The 24,761-nt window shown below is 44.0% G+C and overlaps 1 protein-coding gene across 3 annotated transcripts in view; it reads right to left on the bottom strand.

Moving 5' to 3' along the window:
• Positions 1 to 533: 533 nt before the first annotated feature.
• The window catches only part of CEP192 (centrosomal protein 192), a 79,104-nt gene continuing 54,876 nt past the window's right edge, over positions 534 to 24,761 (bottom strand). For all 3 annotated transcript variants that reach the window (XM_068147654.1, XM_068147655.1, XM_068147656.1), the window contains 9 exons: positions 24,534 to 24,639; positions 20,713 to 20,920; positions 19,467 to 19,546; positions 17,734 to 17,823; positions 15,281 to 15,400; positions 8,499 to 8,623; positions 7,326 to 7,449; positions 6,796 to 6,854; positions 534 to 3,278 (listed from right to left, as the gene is read on the bottom strand). In XM_068147654.1, the coding sequence (XP_068003755.1) occupies positions 3,143 to 3,278; positions 6,796 to 6,854; positions 7,326 to 7,449; positions 8,499 to 8,623; positions 15,281 to 15,400; positions 17,734 to 17,823; positions 19,467 to 19,546; positions 20,713 to 20,920; positions 24,534 to 24,639 (1,048 nt within the window). In that variant the 3' untranslated portion in view covers positions 534 to 3,142. The remainder of the gene's footprint in view (positions 3,279 to 6,795; positions 6,855 to 7,325; positions 7,450 to 8,498; positions 8,624 to 15,280; positions 15,401 to 17,733; positions 17,824 to 19,466; positions 19,547 to 20,712; positions 20,921 to 24,533; positions 24,640 to 24,761) is intronic.

Below are 24,761 nucleotides of genomic sequence, written 5' to 3'. Positions count from 1 at the left end.
CTAACATCCAACCTGAACCTCCCCTGGCGCAGCTTGAGACTGTGTCCTCTTGTTCTGGTACTGGCTGCCTGGGAGAAGAGACCATCATCCACCTGTCTACAACCTCCCTTCAGGTAGTTGTAGAGAGTGATAAGGTCACCCCTGAGTCTCCTCTTCTCCAGGCTGAGCAATCCCAGCTCCCTCAGTCTTTCCTCATAGGGCTTGTGCTCCAAACCCCTCACCAACTTTGTTGCCCTTCTCTGGACTCGTTCCAGCAAGTCAACCTCCTTCCTAAACTGAGGGGCCCAGAACTGGACACAGGACTCGAGGTGCGGCCTAACCAGTGCAGTGTACAGGGGCACAATGACCTCCCTGCTCCTGCTGGCCACACTGCTCCTGATGCAGGCCAGGATGCCATTGGCCCTCTTGGCTGCGTGGGCACACTGCAGGCTCATGTTCAGCCTGCCATCGACCAGTACCCCCAGGTCCCTCTCTGCCTGGCTGCTCTCCAGCCACTCTGACCCCAGCCTGTAGCACTGCATGGGGTTGTTGTGGCCAATGTGCAGAACCCGGCACTTGGATGTGTTCAATCTCATGCCATTAGACTCTGCCCATCTGTCCAGCCTGTCGAGGTCTCTCTGCAGAGCCTCTCTACCCTCCAGCAGATCAACTCCTGCTCCCAGCTTGGTGTCAGCAATTTTACTGATGAAGACATTAAAAATTAAAAAAAGACATTACAGACATTAAAAAACCAAACTCTCCAAAATTCACCATGATCAAAATCATTTATCCAGATGAAGTTTACACCTACCAAATGTTAAAATATCTTCTTTGTTACATGCCTGATCTCTTAAAGGCGACTTGGATCCTGATGATTCCAACTTCCACAGGGCCCCATCCTTGGAGGTAATTAAGGTGAGGTTCAACAGGGCTCTGGGCAGCCTGATCTAGCTGGGGATGCCCCTGCTTACTGCAGAGGGGGTTGGACTAGATGACCTTTGGAGGTCCCTTCCAGCTCAGACCATTCTATGATTCCCAGTCTAAGACAAAGGATTGCATCCATCAGCAGGAGAAAACAGAAGAAAGTGTCAAAGCTGTCAACAACCAAAGGAGAGAAGAATTACACCCAAAGCTAATTCTGATTCTTCTATCAGAAGTATCATGGTTTAAACTCTTCTGCAAACTTGCAGATTTTGAGCACTGGTCAGAAATGTTCTATTTTTCAGTATCCCTAAAAGACGTAAAGACAGAGATCAGGGCTCCTTCACAGTAAGCACTGAACAACTCAAAGACAGATCATCTTGACTACAGAAGTTTACTTCCTAGATAGAGCAACCACTTATTTTATGGACTAGGAATGGAATCAGTTTGAAGTGAATTCCTCAGACTTTTGAAGCCCCACTGATGTTCTTGCTTTGCAAGTAAGGATACATTGTCTATGCTCCAGTTCTTGCACCTTCATCACTGAGGAAAAACTTCATCCAAACCTGGTAAATCAGCTATCAGACTTGGGTTGACCATGAGCCAGCAATGTGCCCTTGTGGCCAAGAAAGGGTGTAGCAGAGGGGCTGTGGTCAGTAGGTCAAGAGAGGTTCTCTTCCCCCTCAGCCCTGCTGAGTGCCACATTGGCAATACTGTGTCCAGTTTTGGAGCCCTCAGTTCAGGAAGGGCCTCAGTGATCTGCTCAGGAGAATGCAGCACAGAGCCATAAAGACACTGAAGGCAGTGGAACATCTCCCTCATGAGGAAAGGCTGAGGGAGGTGGGTCTCTAGCTAGGAGAAGAGGTGGGGTGATGTCATTCATGTTTAAAACATGTGAAGAGCGAGTGTCAGGAGGATGGAGCCAGGCTCTTCTCAGTGGTGTCCAATAATAGGACAAGGGGCAGTGGGTGAAAGCTGGAGTAAAGGAGGTTCCATGTGAAAATAAGAAAAAACTTTTCCACTATGAGGGTGATGAAGCACTGGAACAGGCTGCCCAGAAAGGCTGTGGAGTCGTCTCCTCTGGAGACATTGAAAATCCACCTGGATGCATTCCTGTGTGGCCTACTCTAGATGCCTCCCACCCCTAACATTCCATGATTCTGTGATGTCTAGTTCCTTCCCATTTTCAGATGGCTGAGAAATAAGATGTTACGAAAAAACAGCAGGTTTTGTTTACTTCAACATAATCCTGGTGGCCTACAGCAAAGGCAATGCACTAGGTACTTCAGTGTTCTCCTGCCAGCTTTTCCAAACTTCAGTTGTTTGAAACTGCAGTTAAACAGTCTCCTATTGAAAGAAATTTCACTCACACGTCTTCAAACCTGAAGAAAAGAATAATATACATAAGCCATGACAGAACTATGCTGTCAGAAAGTCACATTTCTAGCTCCATGAAGTTATGGAAACAGTGTCAAAAGGATTCCAAAAGGTGGACAGATAAAGTCACAGGACAATCCCTAAATTAATAGATAGGAATCTACCTCCCATCCCTAAATCCACTGACTGCAGATGCCAAAGAAATGCAAGAGAAGTGGACCAAAAGAAGCAGTCAGGCTTATGCCATCTCTCAAACTAACATCATCTCATGGCTGTTAGAGACAGAAGAGGGGGTCAGATGAATCAGTCTGAGGGCCAAAGGCAGTATTGCTCATTTGAACCAGTGTTCATGCTGGACACCGAACTGTGTGAAAAGTTAGGGTTTGATCTGGCCCCAGCTTCAGCAGACGGAAACAAATCAGCTCCTGTGTACTCCAGTCCCTCCCCGTGCTCTCCAAAGTGTCCCTCTGAGAAACAGCCTTGTCCAGGAGCATACAGCTCAACATCTTAGCTACATCTAATCCACTGTCAACACATAGATTTTTATTTCTGGATTTACAATGCTTACAATAAAATATATCAGTATGTAGCTACTCCTAATAAATGCAGAAATAGAAATCTTCCCATTTCACAGAAAGTGCAAAAACATAAGTTAGAACATGGCAACTTTAAAACATACAATGTGATGTCTCAGTGTTTTTACTATGAAAACAGACCTGTAAAACACATACTATCATTCATCTTACAGAACACCTTCTATCAAAGCAGCAGCACAGGGCAAAACAACCAGGACATGAGGACAAAGGTAGTTCAAATCTTTGAATACTTTTAAAGGAATAAATTGTGAGAAATTATATACACTCTTTCAGTTTGCAATGGCTCTACCATACAGTTGAATACTAATTGAGGGACCCTTGGTCAACAGCACATGAAAGAGGCCTGTAAATTCTCCTTCCTCCTTGGGCTTGAACTTGACTGGCACATGGATGTAACAATGGGATCTGTAAAAAGACAGATATGTGCATATTCATTGTTAATAAACAAGTAAAGCCTACAGAAAGAGAAATTCTCCTCTAGTTTTGATTTTCACCTGTGACCCTACGACATCACCAGAGCAGCATCTTGGCTGTGCATTGAATCATTGTGTTTTTTCTCATGGATTTTATTATAAAGTCATAGAATGGGTTGGAAGGGACTTTAATGATCACCTAGTTCCAAACCCCCTGCCCCCAGCAACACCACCTACTAGACCAGGTTGTTCAACCTGGCTTTGAATGCTTCCAAAGATGGAGCCTCTATAACTTCCCTGGGGCAACTTATTCCAGTGCCTCACCACCCTCAAGAGGAAGAATTTCTTCCTAATATCCAGTCTAAACTGAACTTCTCCCAGTTTGAAGCCATTATCCCTCCATCCTATCACCCCATGCCTTTGTAAAAAGTTCCTGTCCAGCTGTCCCGTAGGTTCAACTACTGGAAGGCTGCTATGAAGTCTCCCCTCCCCCCAGGCTGAACAACCCCATGTCTCTCAGCCTGCCTTTTTAGGAGAGAGGCTTCAGCCAGCCTTCTAATCACCATTGTGGCTCTCCTCTGGACTTGTTTTAACAGTTCCATGTCCTTCTCGTGTTCTATTATTCTTCTGATGGACTCTGATTCTAAAGATCACTCTTTCCTATTGATTACACAAAGTGCTACAATGCTGCTGCTAGTTTATGTAGATGTTTGGTCTCTTGGCAGTGCACAAACCCTGTTTAGAGCAAAGTTACTAGCTTTTTCCCCTTCACAAATAATTTGACAAGTACCCTAGAATTTCCAACTCTGCAATCCCACCAGTCTCAAGCTAGCAATAAAATAATTTCAATTACTTGTAACTGCCTGCACACTAAGAAAAATGTTGCTGAATCACTGTGGATAGGTATATTGACTCACAAACAGTCTTGTAAAGGTTTTACATGACACCTTTTTAGGTGATATAATGCCTCTTCTATTCAGATTGCATAGAAACAACCAATGTACTGGGTGGCTGCCTTGACTGTCAAGAGCCTGGAGTGAATGTTCTAAAAAGCATAAGCTATACAAGCAACAAGCTGGAAAAACTGAGTGGCAGCATATTGGATTCCATAGCATCCAACAGAAATATCCAGCACTAACAGACAAGTAACAGTGAAAGGCATATATTGGAATGAGGAAAAATGAACAGCACCATTCTGCCTTACTAAGACAGACAGACAGATTTGTTTTCTTGCCTTGCAACTTCAGTTTTCTCCCCTTAACAGTATTTAGTATTATCCAATGTCCTCTAGAATCTGTTTCTTTTCCCTACTTATTTTCATATTCCTTTCCTCTACACTAACACTACCTATTGGAATCAGTCTGTGCTCTCAACCTTCTCCTACATTTGGGAATAAAAATATTGCCCTTTGTAAGCTTGGTCTCAGCCTTACTTGTTTATCATCATCCTTGGTGCTAAAATAGTCACCCTGGAAAATGTATTTTGTATTGCTTCCTTCATAAACAGATCCTGGTCAGTCAAGTAACTTAGGAGGATGTACTTATAGAATAAAGAGTGGTATTCTACTGCATCTTTTTAACTGGGGTAATAGAAACCCAAAGGACTAATTATGTTGTGCTGAACCACAAATCAGCAACACAGTGAAGGAGCACAGCCAGATCAGGGTTTCAATCTACCATATTTGTATCAGAAACCTGGCATGCTCTGTCTCTTTTCCCATCCATAACATATGGGATGGAGATATTTACTCAGCTTTACTTTTTAAAATCCATTTTCTAAGTGAAGAGCATGGGTATGACTATTTAATCTGTAACAGATGCCTTATATAAAAAACCCACAAATTTCAGTAAGAATAGTCTGAAGCTGCATATGGCCAGGCCACCTGAGGATTTACAAAACCGAAGGCTAAATTCAGTAGCAAGTGAGGAGAATTGCACAACTCCATATCGTCTCCAAAATAATATATCCAAGCTACTTTACACATCCTAACACTTACTCAAAAAGAACAATGTAACCAAGCTCAAACTGAACAGGAAGCTATGTATCTCTCTCTTTTTAAGAGATGGGCTGTCAAATACTAATTTCCAGAATAGGTACTACATGACGTGTGATGCACCAGCAAAGCAGAGCGTCTTAGTGCATGTTTCTTAGAGTTTCTTAGCACATGGCAGCCAACCTGGCCATCCTCCTGCGTGGCCTGCCCTAAGTGATCCTGCTTTGGCAGAGGGGCTGGACCAAATGATCTCTGGAGGTCCCTTCCAACCCCTAACATTCTGTGATTCTGAGTTCCATTTGACCTCCAAATGGAGGTGTCCACTTGGCTGTCACTATATAGACACATTACCCTTCTTCCCTAAAAGAAGAATTAATCAGCAGTTCTCCTGAAGACAGGCTTTCCTGTTCTGGCAGGGGGGGTGGAGTTGATGATCTTCAAAAGGTTCCTTCCAACCCCTAACATCCTATGATCCTATGAAAGAGTTTGGATTGTTCAGCCTGAATAACAGAAGGCTCCAGGGAGGTCTTATCGCAACTTTTTGGTATTAGAAGGGGGCCTACAAGAAAGCTGGAGAGGGACTTTTTACAAGGGGAGGTAGTGATATGACAATGTGTAATGGATTCAAACTGAAAGAGGGTAGATATTAGGAAGAAATTCTTCCCCATGAAGGTGGTAAGGCACTGGAGCAGGTTGCCCAGATAGGTTGTTGATGCCTCCTCCTTGGAATTGTGCAAGGCCAGATTGCATGGGGCTTTGAGCGACCCGGTCTAGTGGAAGGTGTCCCTGCCCATGGTAGGGGGGTTGGAATTAGATGATCTTTACCGCCCCTTCCTACCCAAGCCATTCTTAACACATCAGGAAAACAGCCTCACTGCTGCAGATGAGCATAAGAGATGCTACACTTATTGAAAAGATGACTAATAGGACTGCCAAATACTGGTAATGAATTCCAAAGATGACTGGGTTTATTTTCAGGGATTGTTATCACCAACTTAAATTCCTTTTATGCAGGTAACATGCTGAAAAACTTGATGTGACCAGGCAATTCCACTGGCTGCTCAAACCTTGCATTTGCAGAGAATCTTTGATGAAGCTCTGCAGGTTTGTCAAATTAGAAACATGATGAAGGCAATTTGTTTGGTGTGTTGTGCAGAAGGTATAAATGGAAGGAATGACTTGATTGTGCACAGCATGCCAAATGGTTAAATGAAGCATTAGGCTTAGCATTAAAAGCAGCAGCACTGTTAGGAACAATTTGCAGGCAAGAAATTGGCAGATGCAGAAATAACTGTGTGGGCTTATTCTGCTTCTAACCAAGATTACAGAGTACAGCTTAGCAAAAAAGCACCCCAAAAATCCACAAAAGAAAAAGCCCCCAAACCTATAACTAGACAGCTAGAAAGTCAGAAATTTCTGTCTTGATCTTAGCACTGTACATAGAGAGAAAATACTTATCTTGAATTATTTAGGGTTTTTTTTGTTTGGAGAGAACGTTAGCACAGACATCACTCACCTTAGAAGGTATTTTGAGTGCTTGATGTAGAAAGGCTCTCTGGGACGTATAAATATCAGCTGCAATTTAATACAAAATGCTTAAAAGTGCACTACATTCTAAGCTTAGCATATTCTATTTATGACACGCTTAAGATAAATCAGGTGACTTAAAATAAAGCTTTGCACAGAGCCAGGGCTCAAAAATAAAGCACGCCCACACCTGTGCGTAGTATGATAAAATTCACATCTCAATATTTTAATAACGTTTAAGAAATCAAATAAATCAGGTTAAGAAGAAATCTATGCACACTATAATATCTTTTTTTCCCCCCCCCCTGCAGTTGCAAATAGATTATAAATGCAGTCAGTGATTCAGTCAGACTGTGTAATACGGACTTCTGAACCTAACAAACTAAGACTAAACTAATCACCACTGCAATCTTCGGCCAAGAGACAATAAAACCACCACCAAAACAACAAACAGTGTAGTTCACCTGCTGGAAGGACTTCTGAAAAACTGCTTAAAATAAAGTCTGTCAAACAACTTACCAGGTGTGTTGCAAAGGAATGATTCCTCAAGTTGACCTTTAAGATGCATGATTCTCCAACTCTTGTTTCAGGAAAAATGTAGACCTTTTCTGGTGCATAGACTCCTCGAAATAACTCATTTTGTCTGAGTTGGAAAAGGGATTTAAGAGATGATGGTTTCCTACTTATACAGTCTGAATATATGGATTGCATAGAACATTTTATTCCACTGCCATATTCACATCATCCCAGAGTGAAAGAACAGGAAGTTAACTTGAGACTGACGAACAGCAAGGTTAAGGCATGCAAGTACAGTGGTCTGCTCAGAAGTGACCTAACAGGTCTATGGACTCTCCAAAAGGGGACTATGCAAAAGGTTTACTACCGATCCTAGTTCATTTACAACAAAAAAACCCAAACGTGGTTAGGCAACTTGGAGACCCAGCTCACTAGAAAAAGGATGGGGATGGGTAGGTGAACAACACAAAGGCACTAAAAGGTACAGCAAGTTTGGGCTTTGCAGCTGTTTACTTGTTAACATAGAATCATAGGACAGTTCAGGTCAGAAGAGACTTCAGGAGGTCTCCAGCTTAACCTCATGCTCTGGTTGGGGTCAGCTGTGAGGTCTAACCAGGCTGCACAGGGCTTTGTCCAGTCAGATCCTGAAAACCTTCAAGGTCATGGACTGCACAAGCTCTCTGCACAGCCTGTTCCACCACACAGCTGTCCTAGGGATAAAAAGTGTTCAGTTGTGGAGTTGGGTTGTTCCCCACTACCACCCACTTGCAGAGTCTCAGTTCAAGCTTTGTCCAGTGTCCTAGTTTAAGACAGCCTGCTCTCACAAGCAAGCCCCCCACAAAGATTGGGAGGTAAATTGACCCAAGAAGTCTTATGATCAAGATAAGGAGTTTGATGGAAATAACCAATGGACACCTGAGGTGTTTATGCAGGAAAGCAGAGCAAAAGTGATAAAACAACCACCCCAATCCCAAGCTCACAGACAACAGAAGACCAACACCCCAAACTGGAAGCAGCAACTAGAACACAAAGCCTCCCACATTACAACCTGAACTACAAGCCCCATGACACTTGACTCCAGCCAGCACTTTCATTTTGAAGCTGGCATGGCAGCAGCATGATATTGAACACACACCTGCAGATTTAACTGGCTAAACCCATGAGATTTGTACATACCCAGCTTCCATTCTGTGTGCTTCACAGCACACCTTTGTTTCTATTGCAGCTGGAAGCTCCGGCCGAAGGGTGGTACTTGCAGTAGCCTCCACACTTGTAGTTTCAATTTCTTCTTCTTCAAAACCCTGTTGACAAAAGAGAAGACTTTAAAGAAGTTTGCATTCAAAAGTACTTAAGTATTCAAGAAGTCATTTCCCTTACCCAATCCAACTTTTCATTTAAAGTGTAACATCTGAGGAATAGCAGAGTCTGGATCACTGAGACAGAAGCAATGATTTAGGAGGAATGCTTTAACGGGCTTCTGTGTCTTGTGAATGCTTTATTTGTTACAAGCCAGTTCACAGCTAGCAGCACAGGTGCAATCTCAAGAAGGCTGTTAGCAACCAAGATTTTACTAAGAGCCGAAACAAACCCCAATTCCTCTGAATCTGCTAATATGCCTGGAGAACAGCAAAGTCAGTTAAACAAGTGCTCAGGAAGAAGGCAGGCGTAGGTCATCATTAGAGCTTCAGTTCTCACCACAGCAAAAAGCTTTGTAATAATTCAGAATAATGACCAACACATCCTTCTCAGAGAAAGATCTCTCCAGAGAGCTGGAATCTGATAATGCCTTATACCCTTATTGTCACATTCAGAAACTAGACAGAATATTTACCACGCTCAGGACCCACAACACAATGAGGTCAGATCACCTTAAGGGATTGCTTCATAATCAGTATCATGTAGGCTGGAAAAGACCTCCAAGATCAAGGCCAACCACTAAACTAATACTACCAAGCCTGCTGTTAAACCATGTCCCTCAGCACCACATATACAAATCTTTTAAAGCCCTCTGGGAAAGGTGAATCCACTTCCCTAGACAGTCTGTTCCAGGGCTTGCCAGCCCTTTGAGCATAGAAATTTTCCCAAATATCCAACCTAAACCTCCCCTAGCACAACCTGAGACTGCTTCCTCTTGTCCTATCCCTTGTCACCTGGGAGAACAGAGCAACACCCATTTCATTACAACCGCCTTTCAGGTAGCTGTAGAAAGCAAGGACTTGCCTCAGCCTCCTTTTCTCCAGACTAAACCACCTCAGTTCCCTCAGCTGCTCCTTTGAAGACTTCTTTTTCAGACCCTTTCCCCAGCTTCATTGTTCTTCTCTGGACATGTCCCCAGCACCTCAGTGTCCTTCTTGCAGTAAGGAGCCCAAACCCAAACACAGTACTCAAGGTGTGGCCTCATTGTACAGGCAGACAATCACCTCTCTAGTCCTGCTGGCCACACTGTTTGTTATAGAGGCCAGGATGCTGTTGGCTCTCCTGGCCACACTGCTGGCTTGTGTTCAGACAGCTGCTGATCAACACCCACATACTGTTTTCCAACAGCATAGGTGGCTCAGTTGGTAGCACACAATACCCTTAATGGGAAGGTTGTGAGTTCAAGCCTGCAATGGGCAGTGGTGTCCTCCCTACTCTAGTCATGAGGTCTGTGGTGACAGGTTGGACTCGCTGATCTTTGAGGTCTCTTCCAACCTTAGTGATACTGAAACTGAAGATTTTCTGTTGAGCAGCTTAGCTTTCCAGCCAATTTGCCCCAAGCCTGGAATGTTGAGCTGCTGTTACAGTATCACTAAGGTTGGAAGAGACCTCAAAGATCATCAAGTCCAGCCTGTCACCACAGACCTCATGACTAGACCATGGCACTAAGTGCCACATCCAATCCCCTCTTGAACACCTCCAGGGATGGTGACTCGACCACCTCCCTGGGCAGCACATTCCAATGACGAATGACTCGCTCAGTGAAGAACTTTCTCCTCACCTTGAGCCTAAACTTCCCCTGGTGCAGCTTGAGACTGTGTCCTCTTGTTCTGGTGCTGGTTGACTGGGAGAAGAGACCAACCCCTTCCTGGCTACAACCACCCTTCAGGTAGTTGTAGAGGGCAATGAGGTCACCCCTGAGCCTCCTCTTCTCCAGGCTAAACAATCCCAGCTCCCTCGGCCTCCCCTCACAGGGCTTGTGCTCAAGGCCTCTCACCAGCCTTGTTGTTGTGACCCAAGTGCAGGATCCTAGCACTAGGCCTTGTTGAGTCTCATACTACAGGCCTCATCCCATTGTTCCAGCCTGTCCAGGCCCCTCTGTAGAGCCTTCCTACCCTCAAGCAGATGAAGATGCACACTCAGCTTGGTATTATCTGAAAACTCAGTGCAGGTGCCCTTGATCCCCTCATCTCCGTAACTGACAAAGATACTGAACACAACAGGCACCAATACTGACCGCTGGGAACACCACTTGTGACAGAACGCCAACTGGATTTAACTTCACTTACCACAACTCTGAGCTTGGCAGTTTTGGGGTGGCATGGTTTTGGTTCTGGTTTTGTTTTGGGGTTGGTTTTACTTTTGGTGTGGTTTTTTTTGTTTGTTTGTTTTTTTTGGGGGAGGGGTGTTGTGGGTTTTTTTTTGTTTGTGGGTTTTGGTGGGTTTGGGGCTGGTTGGTTTTATTTTTCCTGCCTTTTATTTTTTCCTCCCACACAGAAAAGTGTGCACCTATTCAAACCATGAGCAGCCAGATTCTCCAGGAGGATGCTGTGAGACATGGCGTTAAAGGCAATAGAATAGAATAGACCTGACCAGGTTGGAAGAGACCTTCAAGATCATCGCGTCCAACCTATCATCCAACACCACCTAATCAACTAACCCATGCAACCAAGCACCCCGTCAAGTCTCCTCCTGAACACCTCCAGTGTTGGCGACTCCACCACCTCCCTGGGCAGCCCATTCCAGTGGGCAATCACTCTCTCTGTGTAAAACTTCCTCCTGACCTCCAGCCTGAACCTCCCCTGGTGCAGCCTGAGACTGTGTCCTCTCGTTCTGGTGCTGGCTGCCTGGGAGAAGAGACCAACCTCTGCCCTTCTACAACCTCCCTTCAGGTAGTTGTAGAGAGCAATAAGGTCACCACTGAGTCTTCTCTTCTCCAGGCTGAGCAACCCCAGCTCCCTCAGCCTCTCCTCATAGGGCTTGTGTTCCAAACCCCTCACCAACTTCATTGCCCTTCTCTGGACTCGTTCTAAAGGCCACATCCACCGCCTTCCCCTCATCCACTAAGCCTCATCTTCACCAAGAGCAAACTTGAAATTTTGCATTGTTTAACAAATTTAGCCAGATGCCATCAGTGCCCTCGGGGTCATGACACCTTGAACAAAGTTAAAGAATCTCCCACACTTAGGGTTGTACAACATTACCTCAGTCTTTGAAAGGGTGCTGACATTTTAGACAAGCAGTTGATTCCCTTACGCAAGGAAGATGAGAAAAATAGATTCATCTGTAATAGGGCTGCTATGACAAATTTGTCTCTTAGACATTCATTCCTTCTATTGAAAGAGCTGCTCATCAGTCTGTCAGAAATAGCAGCAGCCAAAAAAGAATTAAATTTTAATTTTAAAGAATTTTTTTTTTCAGTTGCAAATAACCCACAAACCACAGTAGAGCCCAATACATCAAGACAAGAAAGGATTTGTACAAGTGTCTTGCTTCAAGAGCTTTTCATTCTCCATGTAGTGAAAAATTATGGGTGTCATGCCTCAATGTTATCACTGAAATTCTCACTTATCGATAAGGCAGGTTTACTGTGTGAGGCTAAGGAGAACAATCATCAGTTCCCCCAGCCTGCAAAAAGGCATCCCAAAGCACTTCATGCTTTATCATGGCCTCAATTGACTTAGAATCACAGAATGCTTTGGGGTGGAAGCAACTTTTAAAAGTGATCTAAGTCCAAGCCTACTGCAGTGAGCAGGGACATCTGCAACTAGATCAGGATGCTCAGAGCCCCATCCAACCTGGCCTGGAATGTTGCCAGGGATGGCATTTCTACCACCTCTCTGGGCAACCTGAGCAAGGGTTTCATCACCATCACTGTTAAAATAGGTCTTCTTTCTATTTAGCCTGAATTTCCCCTCTTTCAGTTTCAAAGCAACACCCTTTGTCCTATCACAACAGGCCCTGCTAAAATGTCTGTCCACATCTTTCCACTAGGCCCTTTTAAATACAGTAAGGTCTCCCTGGAGCCTTCTATTCTCCAGGCTCTTAAGAGGGGTGTTCCAGCCTTCTGATAATTTTCCTGGCTTCCTTTGGACCTACTCCTACAGGTTCATGTCCTTATTGTGCTGAAGGCACAAGACTGCTCCTATTTCAGGAGCATGGGAGACTTCTGTTTCAAATGAAAGCAGTATGTTAATGCTGTCTAAACAGTTATGGTTGAGTGCCGCTGTTCCAAAGCCACCTCAGGAGCACAGAAATTTTAGTTTTAAAACTAAAACTATTTTGCTCAGAATTTATAAAAAGCCTTTTCTTCCTCACATTTTTGGAGCAGCCAAAGAAGATGGAAGCTTTGTACTGCTGATGGTAGTAATGAAATCAGGAGTCTCAGCAGAAGGGCGTTGTGTTAGGTATCAAGAAATTCAGCTCAGTTTGCTGCAGAACAAAATATTAACAAGTTGCATAATTACATGGTTTATGTACTTCAGCTGTGTAAGTTACATTTGCAACAGTTTCAGACAACAGTAGGGGTTTCTTTACGAAGGCCTCAACTTTCTGCATGCTAAAAGATCCATCCGACCTAAGGTGCTGCCCCATCCTTCCAGCAAACTCTTGCTAGTTCCCTCTTTCACCCCAAAGAGCCAATAATCAGATGGAAATACCAATCCAAGACATCCACACATAACAGTGATACACATTCTGAGCTCACTGAGCTCAGAGCCACATCTGTTAATAGCCTAACAAATGTTCCTCAGGAAAAGCAAATAAAAACATTAAACGGCCACGATTGTGAGGTTGGGGCTGCAAAATACATAGAGAATCCTTTCTTTCTTGGTCTCTGGGACCAGTATGGAGACTTGATCTTCTGAGCTCCTGACTGTGATTTTCAGTGGTGGGAACTGCAATCACAGAGTATAACCAGAAATCACAGTTAATCAGTTTTTCAGGGGGAAAAAAATTAAAGAGGAAGTGGTAACTACCAGGGATTTTCCCAGCTTCACCTTGCTCTTTAGTTCTTTCCTGAGCTCTTCCAAATATTTCACAGATTCTGAAGTAGTGCTATAAATAAATACCAGGCAGTCACCCTGAATGACAGACAGTCTTCCCACTTCTTTCAGAAGTCACATTAAGCAGAGCTGTAGCCCTCTGCTTCAGAAAAACCTGCAGGATCAAGTCCTTCTCAAAGTTGAAGTAACATCATCTAACCTCAATCCCTACAGCATAATGGATTATAACTGACCTGTCTTGACTACAAGTGGATCTGATTTAAAACTCTTCAATCTCAGTAAAGATTCTGTGTTGACCCCTCTTTCAAACAGATGTACAGTACCTTACCTAGCTGACAAACAACTTACTTCCCTTTCAATTCTTTTTGAAGAAGACTGCTGACACATTTTGTGTATTCTACACCATTTTCCACATGAGCACAGAGATGTTGGAAAGATCCAACAGTTTACAGCTTAAAAAGAAGAACAAATCCAAGCAAGTAGTTCAAAAACATGAATATCAAGTCATGCTGCTTAAAGGTTTACACAGCTGATCACCAGGTGATCTAGCTGATCACTAGATTTCTGACAAAGACTTAATCTTCTCTCAATCTTAACTATCTTTAAACAGACAAATGGCACAGCAGCTTTCCTCATTTTAGAGAAAATTATCTTCAAATGAGATGAAAGCTGAATAAAAACCCAGGCTCCACATGATTCGTTACTTAACTATTTGTTAACTAACAAATTAGTCCTCATTCTTCAAGCCCAAACTAGAAGTTATTTACCAAGATCCCTTTTCAGCACAATCAACTACTGGGAAGAACAAGAAACCTATAAAGTAAAAAGTAAGGTACCCTGATAAGAAGGGTAAGGTTCCTAGTATTGGAACAGGCTTGGTAGCTTAAAGAGAGATCCCAAATCTTTATCTGGGCTTCTTAGCAAAAATCAAGTCAAACCTCTCTGGAGATGACAGCAAAGCTAATAGAGCGATACTGAGTGTACAAAGCTCTTCACATTCAGCTCACTTACCTAAACATGAGAAATAATTCTTCTTAACTGCAATAGATTCTCTGTAAGCTTGTTTGAATAATAACCTTTATTTAGAATAATAATAATAAACCTTTATTTAGAATAAACCAAACCAGGTTGGAAGAGACCTTCAAGATCATCACGTCCAACCCATCAACCAGTCCAACCCACCTAAACAGCTAACCCAAGGCACCAAGCGCCCCATCAAGTCTCCTCCTGAACACCTCCAATGACCACCTCCTTGGGCAGCCCATTCCAATGGGCAATCACTCTTTCTGGATAGAACTTCTTCCTAACATCCAACCTGAACCTCCCCTGGCGCAGCCTGAGACTGCATCCTCTTGTTCTGGTACTGGCTGCCTGGGAGAAGAAACCATCATCTGCCTGTCTACAACCTCCCTTCAGGTATCCGTAGAGAGTGATAAGGTCACCCCTGAGTCTCCTCTTCTCCAGGCTGAGCAACCCCAGCTCCCTCAGTCTTTCCTCATAGGGCTTGTGAGGTTGAGATTTAAAGCAAGAGGAGAGAAAACCACTGGAGATCTCTCTTCTCTGGAGAGATTCAAAGCAATCTCAACATGTTTCCGTGCAACTTACTCCAGGTGACCCTGCTTTAGCAAGGGGCTGGACTAGATCTCCAGAGGTCTCTTCCAACCACCACGCTTTGATTTTTTGAGTACTGTAGAGTAGAAGTAAGGTATTGCAAAAAATGTGTGCTCATGACAGAATTTACTGTATTTATATACTCACTATTCCATGAAAAAGAAGTTTTATTGTGTATCTGTAACGAGATGTTTCAACCGGGTGGCACTCAAAGTTCCAGAACTCAAAGCGCTCTCCTTCATTTTTAGGGGAAAAGATTACAGGAACCTACAAGAGAAAAATATTGCAGAAGCTTATCGAGATAATCTATACATCTTCGCCCACACAAAGCTGCAGCTAAGCCAGCACAAAGTTTTACACACTAGAGAACATATATCCACACACAGGTGATCTTGTAGAAAACAATACAGCTTGTCCTCTTTACCCCACAAGAGAAACAGAGATGAAACAGGTTGTGCAAGAAAACTCAACATTTCAGCTAATCTGTTTTAAGTGAAGCCAGTGAGTGCTTGCACAACTATTTCTATCAGTGAAATGAGGCAGAAGGGGACCAGGAGGGGAAATATGTGCAGCTGAAAGACAGTGCTACCTTCCTTCATCTGTTAGCTAAGGTGCGAACAACTGCACTCCTCCAGCTCCAAGTCGGCAGCACAGTGAGCTATAACTACTAGAAAGCTTGAAATTTAAACCAACTTGCAGGATGTGTATTTGATCATCCATAAAGGCCACCAATGTAACAAAAGCTGTCTCTATACAGCGCTGACCCAGGTTAACCCAAGAACAAACCTGCATTGTTTTCAGAGGTGAGGATGCGGGAAGAAAGGAGAGTAGCAGAAAGATCACCACAATGACATCCTATTAGCCTAATGCTATCAGACCCACTGCAAAAACCAGCAAATCATGACAGCACTGTACCTTATCAGCTCCAGCCAACAGCCTGAGGTGTCAATAATGCACATGTTATTCAAATATGTTTGAAGTAGAATTGCTAAAGCAAAGATGGAGTACTGTGTCCAGTTCTGGAGCCCCTATTACAAGAGGGATGTGGAGGTGCTGGAAGGTGTCCAGAGAAGGGCCACAAGGATGAGCAGGGGGCTGGAGCACCTCTCCTATGAGGACAGACTGAGGGAGTTGGGGCTGTTCAGTCTGCAGAAGAGAAGGCTCCGAGGTGACCTAATTGCGGCCTTCCAGTATCTGAAGGGGGCCTACAGGAAGGCTGGGGAAGGACTTCTCAGGATCTCAGGGAGTGATAGGACTAGGGGGAATGGAATGAAGCTGGAGGTGGGGAGATTCAGGCTAGATGCGAGGAGGAGGTTCTTCCCCATGAGAGTGGTGAAGCACTGGAATGGGTTGTCCAGGGAGGTGGTCGAGGCCCCGTCCCTGGGGGTGTTTAAGAGCAGGCTGGATGAGGCTCTGGCCAGCACGATCTAGTGTGGGGTGTCCCTGCCCATGGCAGGGGGGTTGGAACTAGATGATCCTTGTGGTCCCTTCCAACCCTGAATGAAACTATGAAACTAAGTCAAATAAGGGCTTTCAAGATACGGTAACTGGACACCTGGACAAGAGTCAGGTTTTTATAAACAGATTACAAATTGCAGCATTATATGGTCATAATAATCCATAATGGTTAAAAAAAAGTGTTCATGAACAGACAGACTGAAGTAGCATTGAGGGACAACAGTCCCACAGCAACTCGTTCAGCATGTCCTTGGATGTGCTTTATAACTGTGGTTATGAAACCCTCTAGTGGCCACGAGATTCAATTGTAAATCAAACAAATCCAGCTTTAGGAACAGACAAATGGTTCTTCAACAAGTATGATAAGACTGCTTCTAAGGAAATTAAAGCAGTTTTTCCACAATAGTTTCATAAGATCCCAATAATATTTTCAATTTTCTTGAGGACTTTCACAAAACATTTTACAACCAATTTTATGTTCTAGAACATATGCTCTTTAATAAAAAAAAAAAACCTACAGAAAGCCATCACATCAGTCATCTATACATTGCATAGAATCATGTGTTAGGGTTGAAAGGCACCTCCAAAGGTCATCTAGTCCAACTGCCCTGCAGTCAGCAGGGACATCCTACACTAGATCAGGTTTTCCAGAACCTTGTTGAGCCTAACCTTGAACACCTCCGGGGATGGGGCCTCAACTACATTACTGGGCAACCTGTTCCAGGGTTCCACTACCCTCACAGAGTTTGTTACTAACATCCAATGTAAATCTACTCTTCTCTAGTTTGAAACTGTTGCCCCTCATCCTATCACTGAAGGCTTTTGTAAACAGTCCCTCTCCAGTCTTTTTGTAGGCCTCCTTCAGGTACTGGAATGCCAGAAGGCTCCCCAGAGCCTTCTTTCCTCCAGACCAAACAAGATGTATTCTAGCTGACTCAGCTGAGTCAGTAACAGCTGTTTTAAGTACACACTGATTACCTCATACAACCCAGAAATGGAAGGCAAACATTTTATCGTGATCAGATAATAATATGATCAGCTTCAAAAACTCAACTGTTCTTTCAGAGAATTTCTCATGTAAGAATCTGGTTTACAACAGAAACTTGCTAATAAGCTTGAAACATTCACAAACATTAGTTTACCGTCATTTCTCTGTGAGCTTCGAGAGTACCAGAAACAGGGGAGCATGTGAAAACGGAGGAAGTAGCCCTATGGAAGCGACCACTTCTGTCCTGCAAATGAAGTTATGAGTCTGATTCAGAAGGCAGAACATAACAAAACAAAACCAAAACAACCACCCTGCCCAAACCAACACACAAACACACACACCCCCCCTTGTAAAGGGCTGGAGAAAATACACCAAATCAAGCTGCTTTCAAGTGAGCAAATTATACTGACTTCCTAAAAGCAGATGAATATAGACTAGAACTACTGCAACATCTAGGCAGTCATTACGACTACTGACTTGCAGTTTAGAAGTGGTGCACTGACTGGAAGATGGCATACTCCATCTTCTGGGCTACAGCTGAGTGTTACATGACCATTTATCATTTTACTACAACATATCATAATAATTCTAGCATAAAATCAAAGTGATCATCACAGCATTCCAACCTATCAAAACAACAGGGAAGCATTTACAAGTATCAATGGTGTAGCTGCAATAATTGCACTGGTGACACCACTGGTAACGTAGATTACCTCCAGAAATACCACGCACAACACAAATCCACTTGCATGAGTCTCAAAACAAGGCAAGTGAAGCATTCTGGAGTCAAAAGGGACACCTGTCTTTCAGAGAGTTACTATCCCTGCAGATATATAAAAGATACTCAGGGACATGGTTTAGTGGTGACTTGGCAGTGCTGGGTTAACAGTTGGATTTGATCTTGATGGTATCTTCCAACCAAGATACCATGATTCTGTGATCACTTCATGTTGATACTGGGTGACCACAAGCAAACTCTTTAAGCCAATACGTGAACAAGAGTTCATCTCACAGTGCACTGACTGATTCATAGTCAGGGAGCTACATGGAAGATTTAAAAAGGAATAACCTTTAGAATAAACCAAACCAGGTTGGAAGAGACCTTCAAGATCATCGTGTCCAACCCATCAACCAATCCAACCCACCCAAACAACTAACCCATGGCACCAAGCACCCCATCAAGTCTCCTCCTGAACACCTTCAATGACGGCAACTCCACCACCTCCCCGGGCAGCCCATTCCAATGGGCAATCACTCTCTCTGTATAGAACTTTTTCCTAACATCCAACCTGAACCTCCCCTGGCGCAGCCTGAGACTGTGTCCTCTTGTTCTGGTACTGGCTGCCTGGGAGAAGAGACCATCATCAGCCTGTCTACAACCTCCCTTCAGGTAGTTGTAGAGAGTGATAAGGTCACCCCTGAGTCTCCTCTTCTCCAGGCTGAGCAACCCCAGCTCCCTCAGCCTCTCCTCATAGGGCTTGCGTTCCAAACCCCTCACCAACTTCGTTGCACTTCTCTGGACTTGTTCCAGCAAGTCAACCTCCTTCCTAAACTGAGGGGCCCAGAACTGGACACAGGACTCGAGGTGTGGCCTAACCAGTGCAGTGTACAGGGGCAGAATGACCTCCCTGCTCCTGCTGGCCACACCGTTCTTGATGCAGGCCAGGATGCCATTGGCCCTCTTGGCTGCCTGGGCACACTGCAGGCTCATGTTCAGCCTACCATCAACCAGCACATAAAACATGTCCCTGATATGAAAGGATGCAAAAACCTCCTTTATAACAGAGCTGATGCTGAGATATATATCCTCTGAAAGAATGGAGGGGGAGAGTGTGGAAAAAAACCTAAGAGATTTGTATAAAACTACCAAGATAAGCATTCACTCACTCTAACATAGGGTGGTGGAATCGGTGACAAATGCCACTTCACATCTTCATTCCCTTTGTTCTCCATTTCCAGTAGAGTTGCTAGAAGGGAAATATCAGACAAGTATATTAAGTATTTTTATTCACAGATTGCATCAGGTTGGAGAAGATCATTTTGTTTAACCCCCCTGAAGTCAGCAGGGACACCTTCAACTAGATCGGGTTGCCCAGGGCCACATCAAATCTGACTTTGAATTTCTCCAGGGATGGGGCCTCAACCACACCCCTGGGCAACCTGTTTTAGTGTATTAAACACACTCATTTTACAAGAACTTCCTCCTAATGTCCAACCTAAATGTACCCCTGCCCCTCATCCTATTGCAACAAGCACTCCTAAACAGTCCTTCCCCAGCCTTCCTGTAGGTCCCCTTCAGATACTGAAATAAGGCCTTCCTGGAGCCTTCTCTTTTCCAGGCTGAACAGCCCCAACTCTTGCAGCCTGTCCTCATAGGAGAGGTGCTTCAGCCCTCTGATCAAAATCCTTACTACCTAGAAAAGAAAGCTAAGCACTACTATTAAAACAAAAAAAAGCTGGTATCTAGACAAGAGAATGATGGTTTCCTACAGTAATGCAAAGACCTTTAAGCATTACTGGAATTAAATGTACCAATGAAGGATTTGTGTCTCCGTTATCAATAGTGTCCTCCTTGATCATTAAGTAGCAGACAAGGATAGCCATTCATAACTGACATTCCTATCATCTCAAGGAAGAACATTTATTTCTTGCCCTCACACAGATTTTTCTCACATCTTAGGGACACAAACAAGTAAGGAGAACAGGTCTGCTGCAGAAGTGGGCTGACCAAAAAGAGCTTCAGCAAAATGCAGTACGCTCATGACACCCTTTGCTCAAGCACAATATTGTCACATTCATCACAGCTGCTTAAAAACAGGCAACTAAGCTGTCTGGAAAGCAGGGGTGGGGGCAGTGGGAAAGAGGAAAACAAAAAAGGAAGATGAAAGAATAAAAAAAAAAGGGAAAAAAGGGAATTAAATAAAAGTAGAAACACTTATGAAAGGAGTTCCATCACAAGGAGTTACATTCCAATGTAAAGCCAGGAGAGCAAACCCGTTCAATCACGCTGATCAGATTAAAAGAGCAAAGCCCAAATCAAGGCATCAAATTCCCAAACAGGCAATACAGGACACAATACCTGTAAACACAAGGCACTACAGATATTTTATTTACTAAGTTCAGCAGATGTTACCTGATCTGAGGCCAGGTCTCGTCCTAGGAAAAGAAAGATTTTCGTTCTTTATCAGTACTGCCATTTGTGGGTGCAGGAGCACCCGGACAGGCTTCACATGAGCAGAAGAGTTTTCAGGCTGTAGAGAAAGTAACTCAGAGCTTCTAGATGGAGAGTCTGTTCCAGGCACACTCCCTGCAACTGCCTCACGAATCTGCACTTGGATAGACTTTGGCACAATTTGGAGAAAAGGAAAGATGTGAACATGGATACATTAACAAACCAATTGATTTATCTCTGTTTCCCTGAGCTGGAAGATCTTATGATGTTCACTGTTACATTTCAACAGAAAAAGGGTGTCTCAGGTTAAATCACTGGGTCTTCTCTAACCTTAGCTCAAAATTCAGATTCTTGGGACAAATTTAATTTAGGAGAAGAGGAAAATTTACTATTCAAATGGTTTAATTCAATATGAAAAATTATTTAAACAGGTTACATTTAATTGGCAGCTCCTACAATATTCCCTGCTCACAGAGAACAGGAACAGGGCTGCCTTGCTCAGATTTATGTTCACTTCTGCTACATCATCACTACTTCCACAAACTTCTGCTAATGCTAGGAAAATCATAGAATCACTTTGGTTGGAAAAGACCCTTGAGATCAAATCCTTTGAGATCATTATCTAACTCTACCAAGTCTCATGCTAAACCATGTCCCTCAGCACCCTGCATTTTTTTAACTACCTCCCTGCCAGGGAGATTATTCCAGTGTTTGAGAATCCTTTCAGCTAAGAAGTTTCTTCTGATAGCCAATGTAAATGTCCCTGTGAGAGACTAAAGCTTTTCTCTCCTGATGTGACTCGACAAAGATAAAATCACCTTTGCTGCTTGCCCAGACAATAGCTGATGTGTATTGGGCAGAGCCACTGGAACAACTCTTGGGAGGGTGCAAAGATAACATTGCTCACTGGACCACAGCTGGCCTGACAACAATGGACCGAGGCCACCTTCGGGAATACAAATAACCTCCACCCATCAGGTACCCCAGAAAAGGAGGATGGTGAGACAATGGATTCACCACCTGGCCCCTGATTTCCTGGGGGACAATACTTGGACACATACCTAAGGACTACAAACTGTATAAAAGACTTGATCAACTACTGGCTCAATGGAAGGAAAACACAGGTGAAGAGAAACACAGGAGAAGGACAATGCTGCTGAGAAGGAAAACAAGAGAGGAACAAGAGAATATCAGGAGAGAAAAATGACAGAGACATCACCATGGAGCCTGGAAGAAGCAGAACCCTCTTTCCATGTCCTAAGTTCCACCTGCTGCAACTCAGAGAGCTGAAGAGGCTGCCCAGAGGACCACATCTCTTCTACAGCCAAAGCCCCAGCACCCTTTCTCTACAGACCCAACAGTTCCTGCAGCACCTTTCCTCCACAGACTCAAACTGTCTTGGGGGGGGGAGAAAGGGTGTGGTAATATAATTCTTTTCCTCTTCTCTCTCTCCCTATTTTCTCCCTCCCCTTCTGGTCCATCCACTTTATTTATGTAATAAACAGCCTAGCTGTTGATATTTTGGCCTCGTTTGTGCCTCTACTTTCACAACACGGGAATATTCAAAAGAACTGAGTCTCTTTCCCTCTCCGGACAGAGACAGTCCCTCAGTGCAACTTGAAGCCACTTCCTCTTTTTCTATCACTTCTTTACTAGGAGAAGAGACTGACCTACATGACACTCCAGCCTGCTTTCAAGGAGTTGTAGAGAGCAAGGTCTCCCCTCAGCCTCCTCTTCCCCAGACTAAACAATCCCAGTTTCCTCAGCTTCCTCGTAAGACCTGTTCTCCAGACTCTTCACCACCTTCCTTACCCTTCTCAATCTTAGCATGCTTTTGGCTTGACTGGATAGGTACCAAAGAAATGGCAAAAGCATTATTGACTACCACATCCCTTACAGTTTGATTGGGTTTGCTACATTCTCCACTTTTGTCCTAGTAGGTTCCTTCTCAAATCCTTTTCTCATATTGCTACGGCAATCCCATGCAGAGCTACAGGCTGGGGTCGGAATGGCTGGAGAGCTCCCAAACAGAGAGGGACCTGGGGGTGCTGATCGACAGCCACCTGAATATGAGCCAGCAGTGTGCCCACGTGGCCAGGAGGGCCAATAGCATCCTGGCCTGCATTAGGAATAGTGTGGCCAGCAGGAGCAGGGAGGTCATTGTGCCCCTGTACTCTGCATTGGTTAGGCCGCACCTTGAGTACTGTGTCCAGTTTTGGGCCCCTCAGTTTAAGAAGGACATCGAAACACTTGAACGTGTCCAGAGAAGGGCAACAAGGCTGGGGAGAGGCCTTGAACACAAGCCCTATGAGGAGAGGCTGAGGGAGCTGGGATTGTTTAGCCTGGAGAAGAGGAGGCTCAGGGGTGACCTCATTGCCCTTTACAACTACCTGAAGGGTGGTTGTAGCCAGGGAGGGGTTGGCCTCTTCTCCCAGGCAACCAGCACCAGAACAAGGGGACACAGTCTCAAGCTGCGCCAGGGGAGGTTTAGACTCGAGGTGAGGAGGAAGTTCTTCACCGAGCGAGTCATTCGTCATTGGAACGGGTTGCCCAGGGAGGTGGTGGAGTCATCGTCCCTGGAGGCGTTCAAGGGGAGATTGGATGAGGCACTGGGTGCCATGGTCTAGTCATGGAGTCTGTGTTGATAGGTTGGACTCGATGATCCTCGAGGTCCTTTCCAACCTAAGTGATACTGTGATACACTGTGATACTGTGACATAGTTAATTATGTGGAGTCTGCATTTCCTTCTGAACTCTTTTCCACAACTTCCCTGTTTGGTGTATTTTAAAGACAGTTTCCAACTCTGTTTGATAACCTCACCTTTCCCCATCAAAAAGGAAAACATATGTAGGTTTATCCTTTCAGTGTCTTCTCTTTCCATACATTGTTATAAGTAACTCAAAATAAATACTGGCTGTAAATATAAAAACCCAGTTATTTCTTTGAGGAATCATAGAAAGGTCTGGGTTGGAAAGAACCTCAAAGGTCATCTGGTCCAACTCCCTCTGCAGTCAGCAGGGGCATCCTCAACTAGATCAGGTTGCCCAGATCCCTGTTGAGCCTCACCTTGAATATCTCTAGGGACAGCAGGGAGTCTGCTTTTACACTGATGAAAGAAGAGACTGCTGGCTTCATACATTTTATTTCTATCTCTTCATTTAAACAGGGAAAAGGCTTTGATTAAAATGAAGGAAGAGCACAAACCTCTTCTAGATGTTCTTCACCACAGACTTGTCAGCCAGAAGCTTAATTTTACCCTAAGAGAGCTCAAAAGGAGCTCTGGTGACTTATTCAATAACCTCCTTCGCCTTTTAAAATACCATATAGACTCCTTTTACAGATGCATGTGTATGTGTATATATTTCACTTTTCTAGAAAGGATGCATAAAGCAACAGTGGGGAAACAACATTCACTTTGAATTGCCAACAGTCTAAGTGTTCACACCACAGTATTTCTTCTCCTTTTCTTAAAAGAGAACTTCACAAATTGAAGAGAATCATGGAAGTTGACAGAAATGTCATGTCACACCTAAAAGGTTTTAGCAACATTATTAGACCTTAAGCACTGGAACAGGCTGCCCAGGGAAGTGCTCGAACCATCATCCCTAGAGGTATCTAAAAAGATGTGTAGATGGGGCACTTAAGGACAGGATGCAGCAGCAGACTTGGTAGCGTAAATGGTTTGACCTGAGAATCTTACAGATCTTTTCCAACCAATTCCATGACTTCACCCAGCAAAGAAAAGACAGTTGCAATCTCAGCTCTCAAATAAACTATGTACCTTTTGTCCATTACCACAATGGATGAAGATTAAGCCACTCCAAGGAATTAATGAAGGCTTTGTGGCAAGTGATGGATTAGGACTGACCAAAATTTGTGTACTGCTCCTAAAAAACAAACAAACAAAATAGTATGATACTCAGAATGCAAATCTAGAACAGATCTCACTAATTCCCCTCCCCAAAAGGATGCAATAAGACAGCAAGTCAATAAAGTTTAATTCTCTAGA

The sequence above is a fragment of the Melanerpes formicivorus genome, unplaced genomic scaffold (genome assembly GCF_026170545.1).
Source record: "Melanerpes formicivorus ecotype bairdi unplaced genomic scaffold, bMelFor1.0.p_v2 SCAF_15, whole genome shotgun sequence".
Classification (NCBI taxonomy): domain Eukaryota; kingdom Metazoa; phylum Chordata; class Aves; order Piciformes; family Picidae; genus Melanerpes; species Melanerpes formicivorus.
The sequence above is the reverse complement of the archived record's forward strand: the minus strand, read 5'-3'. Positions and strand labels throughout refer to the sequence as shown.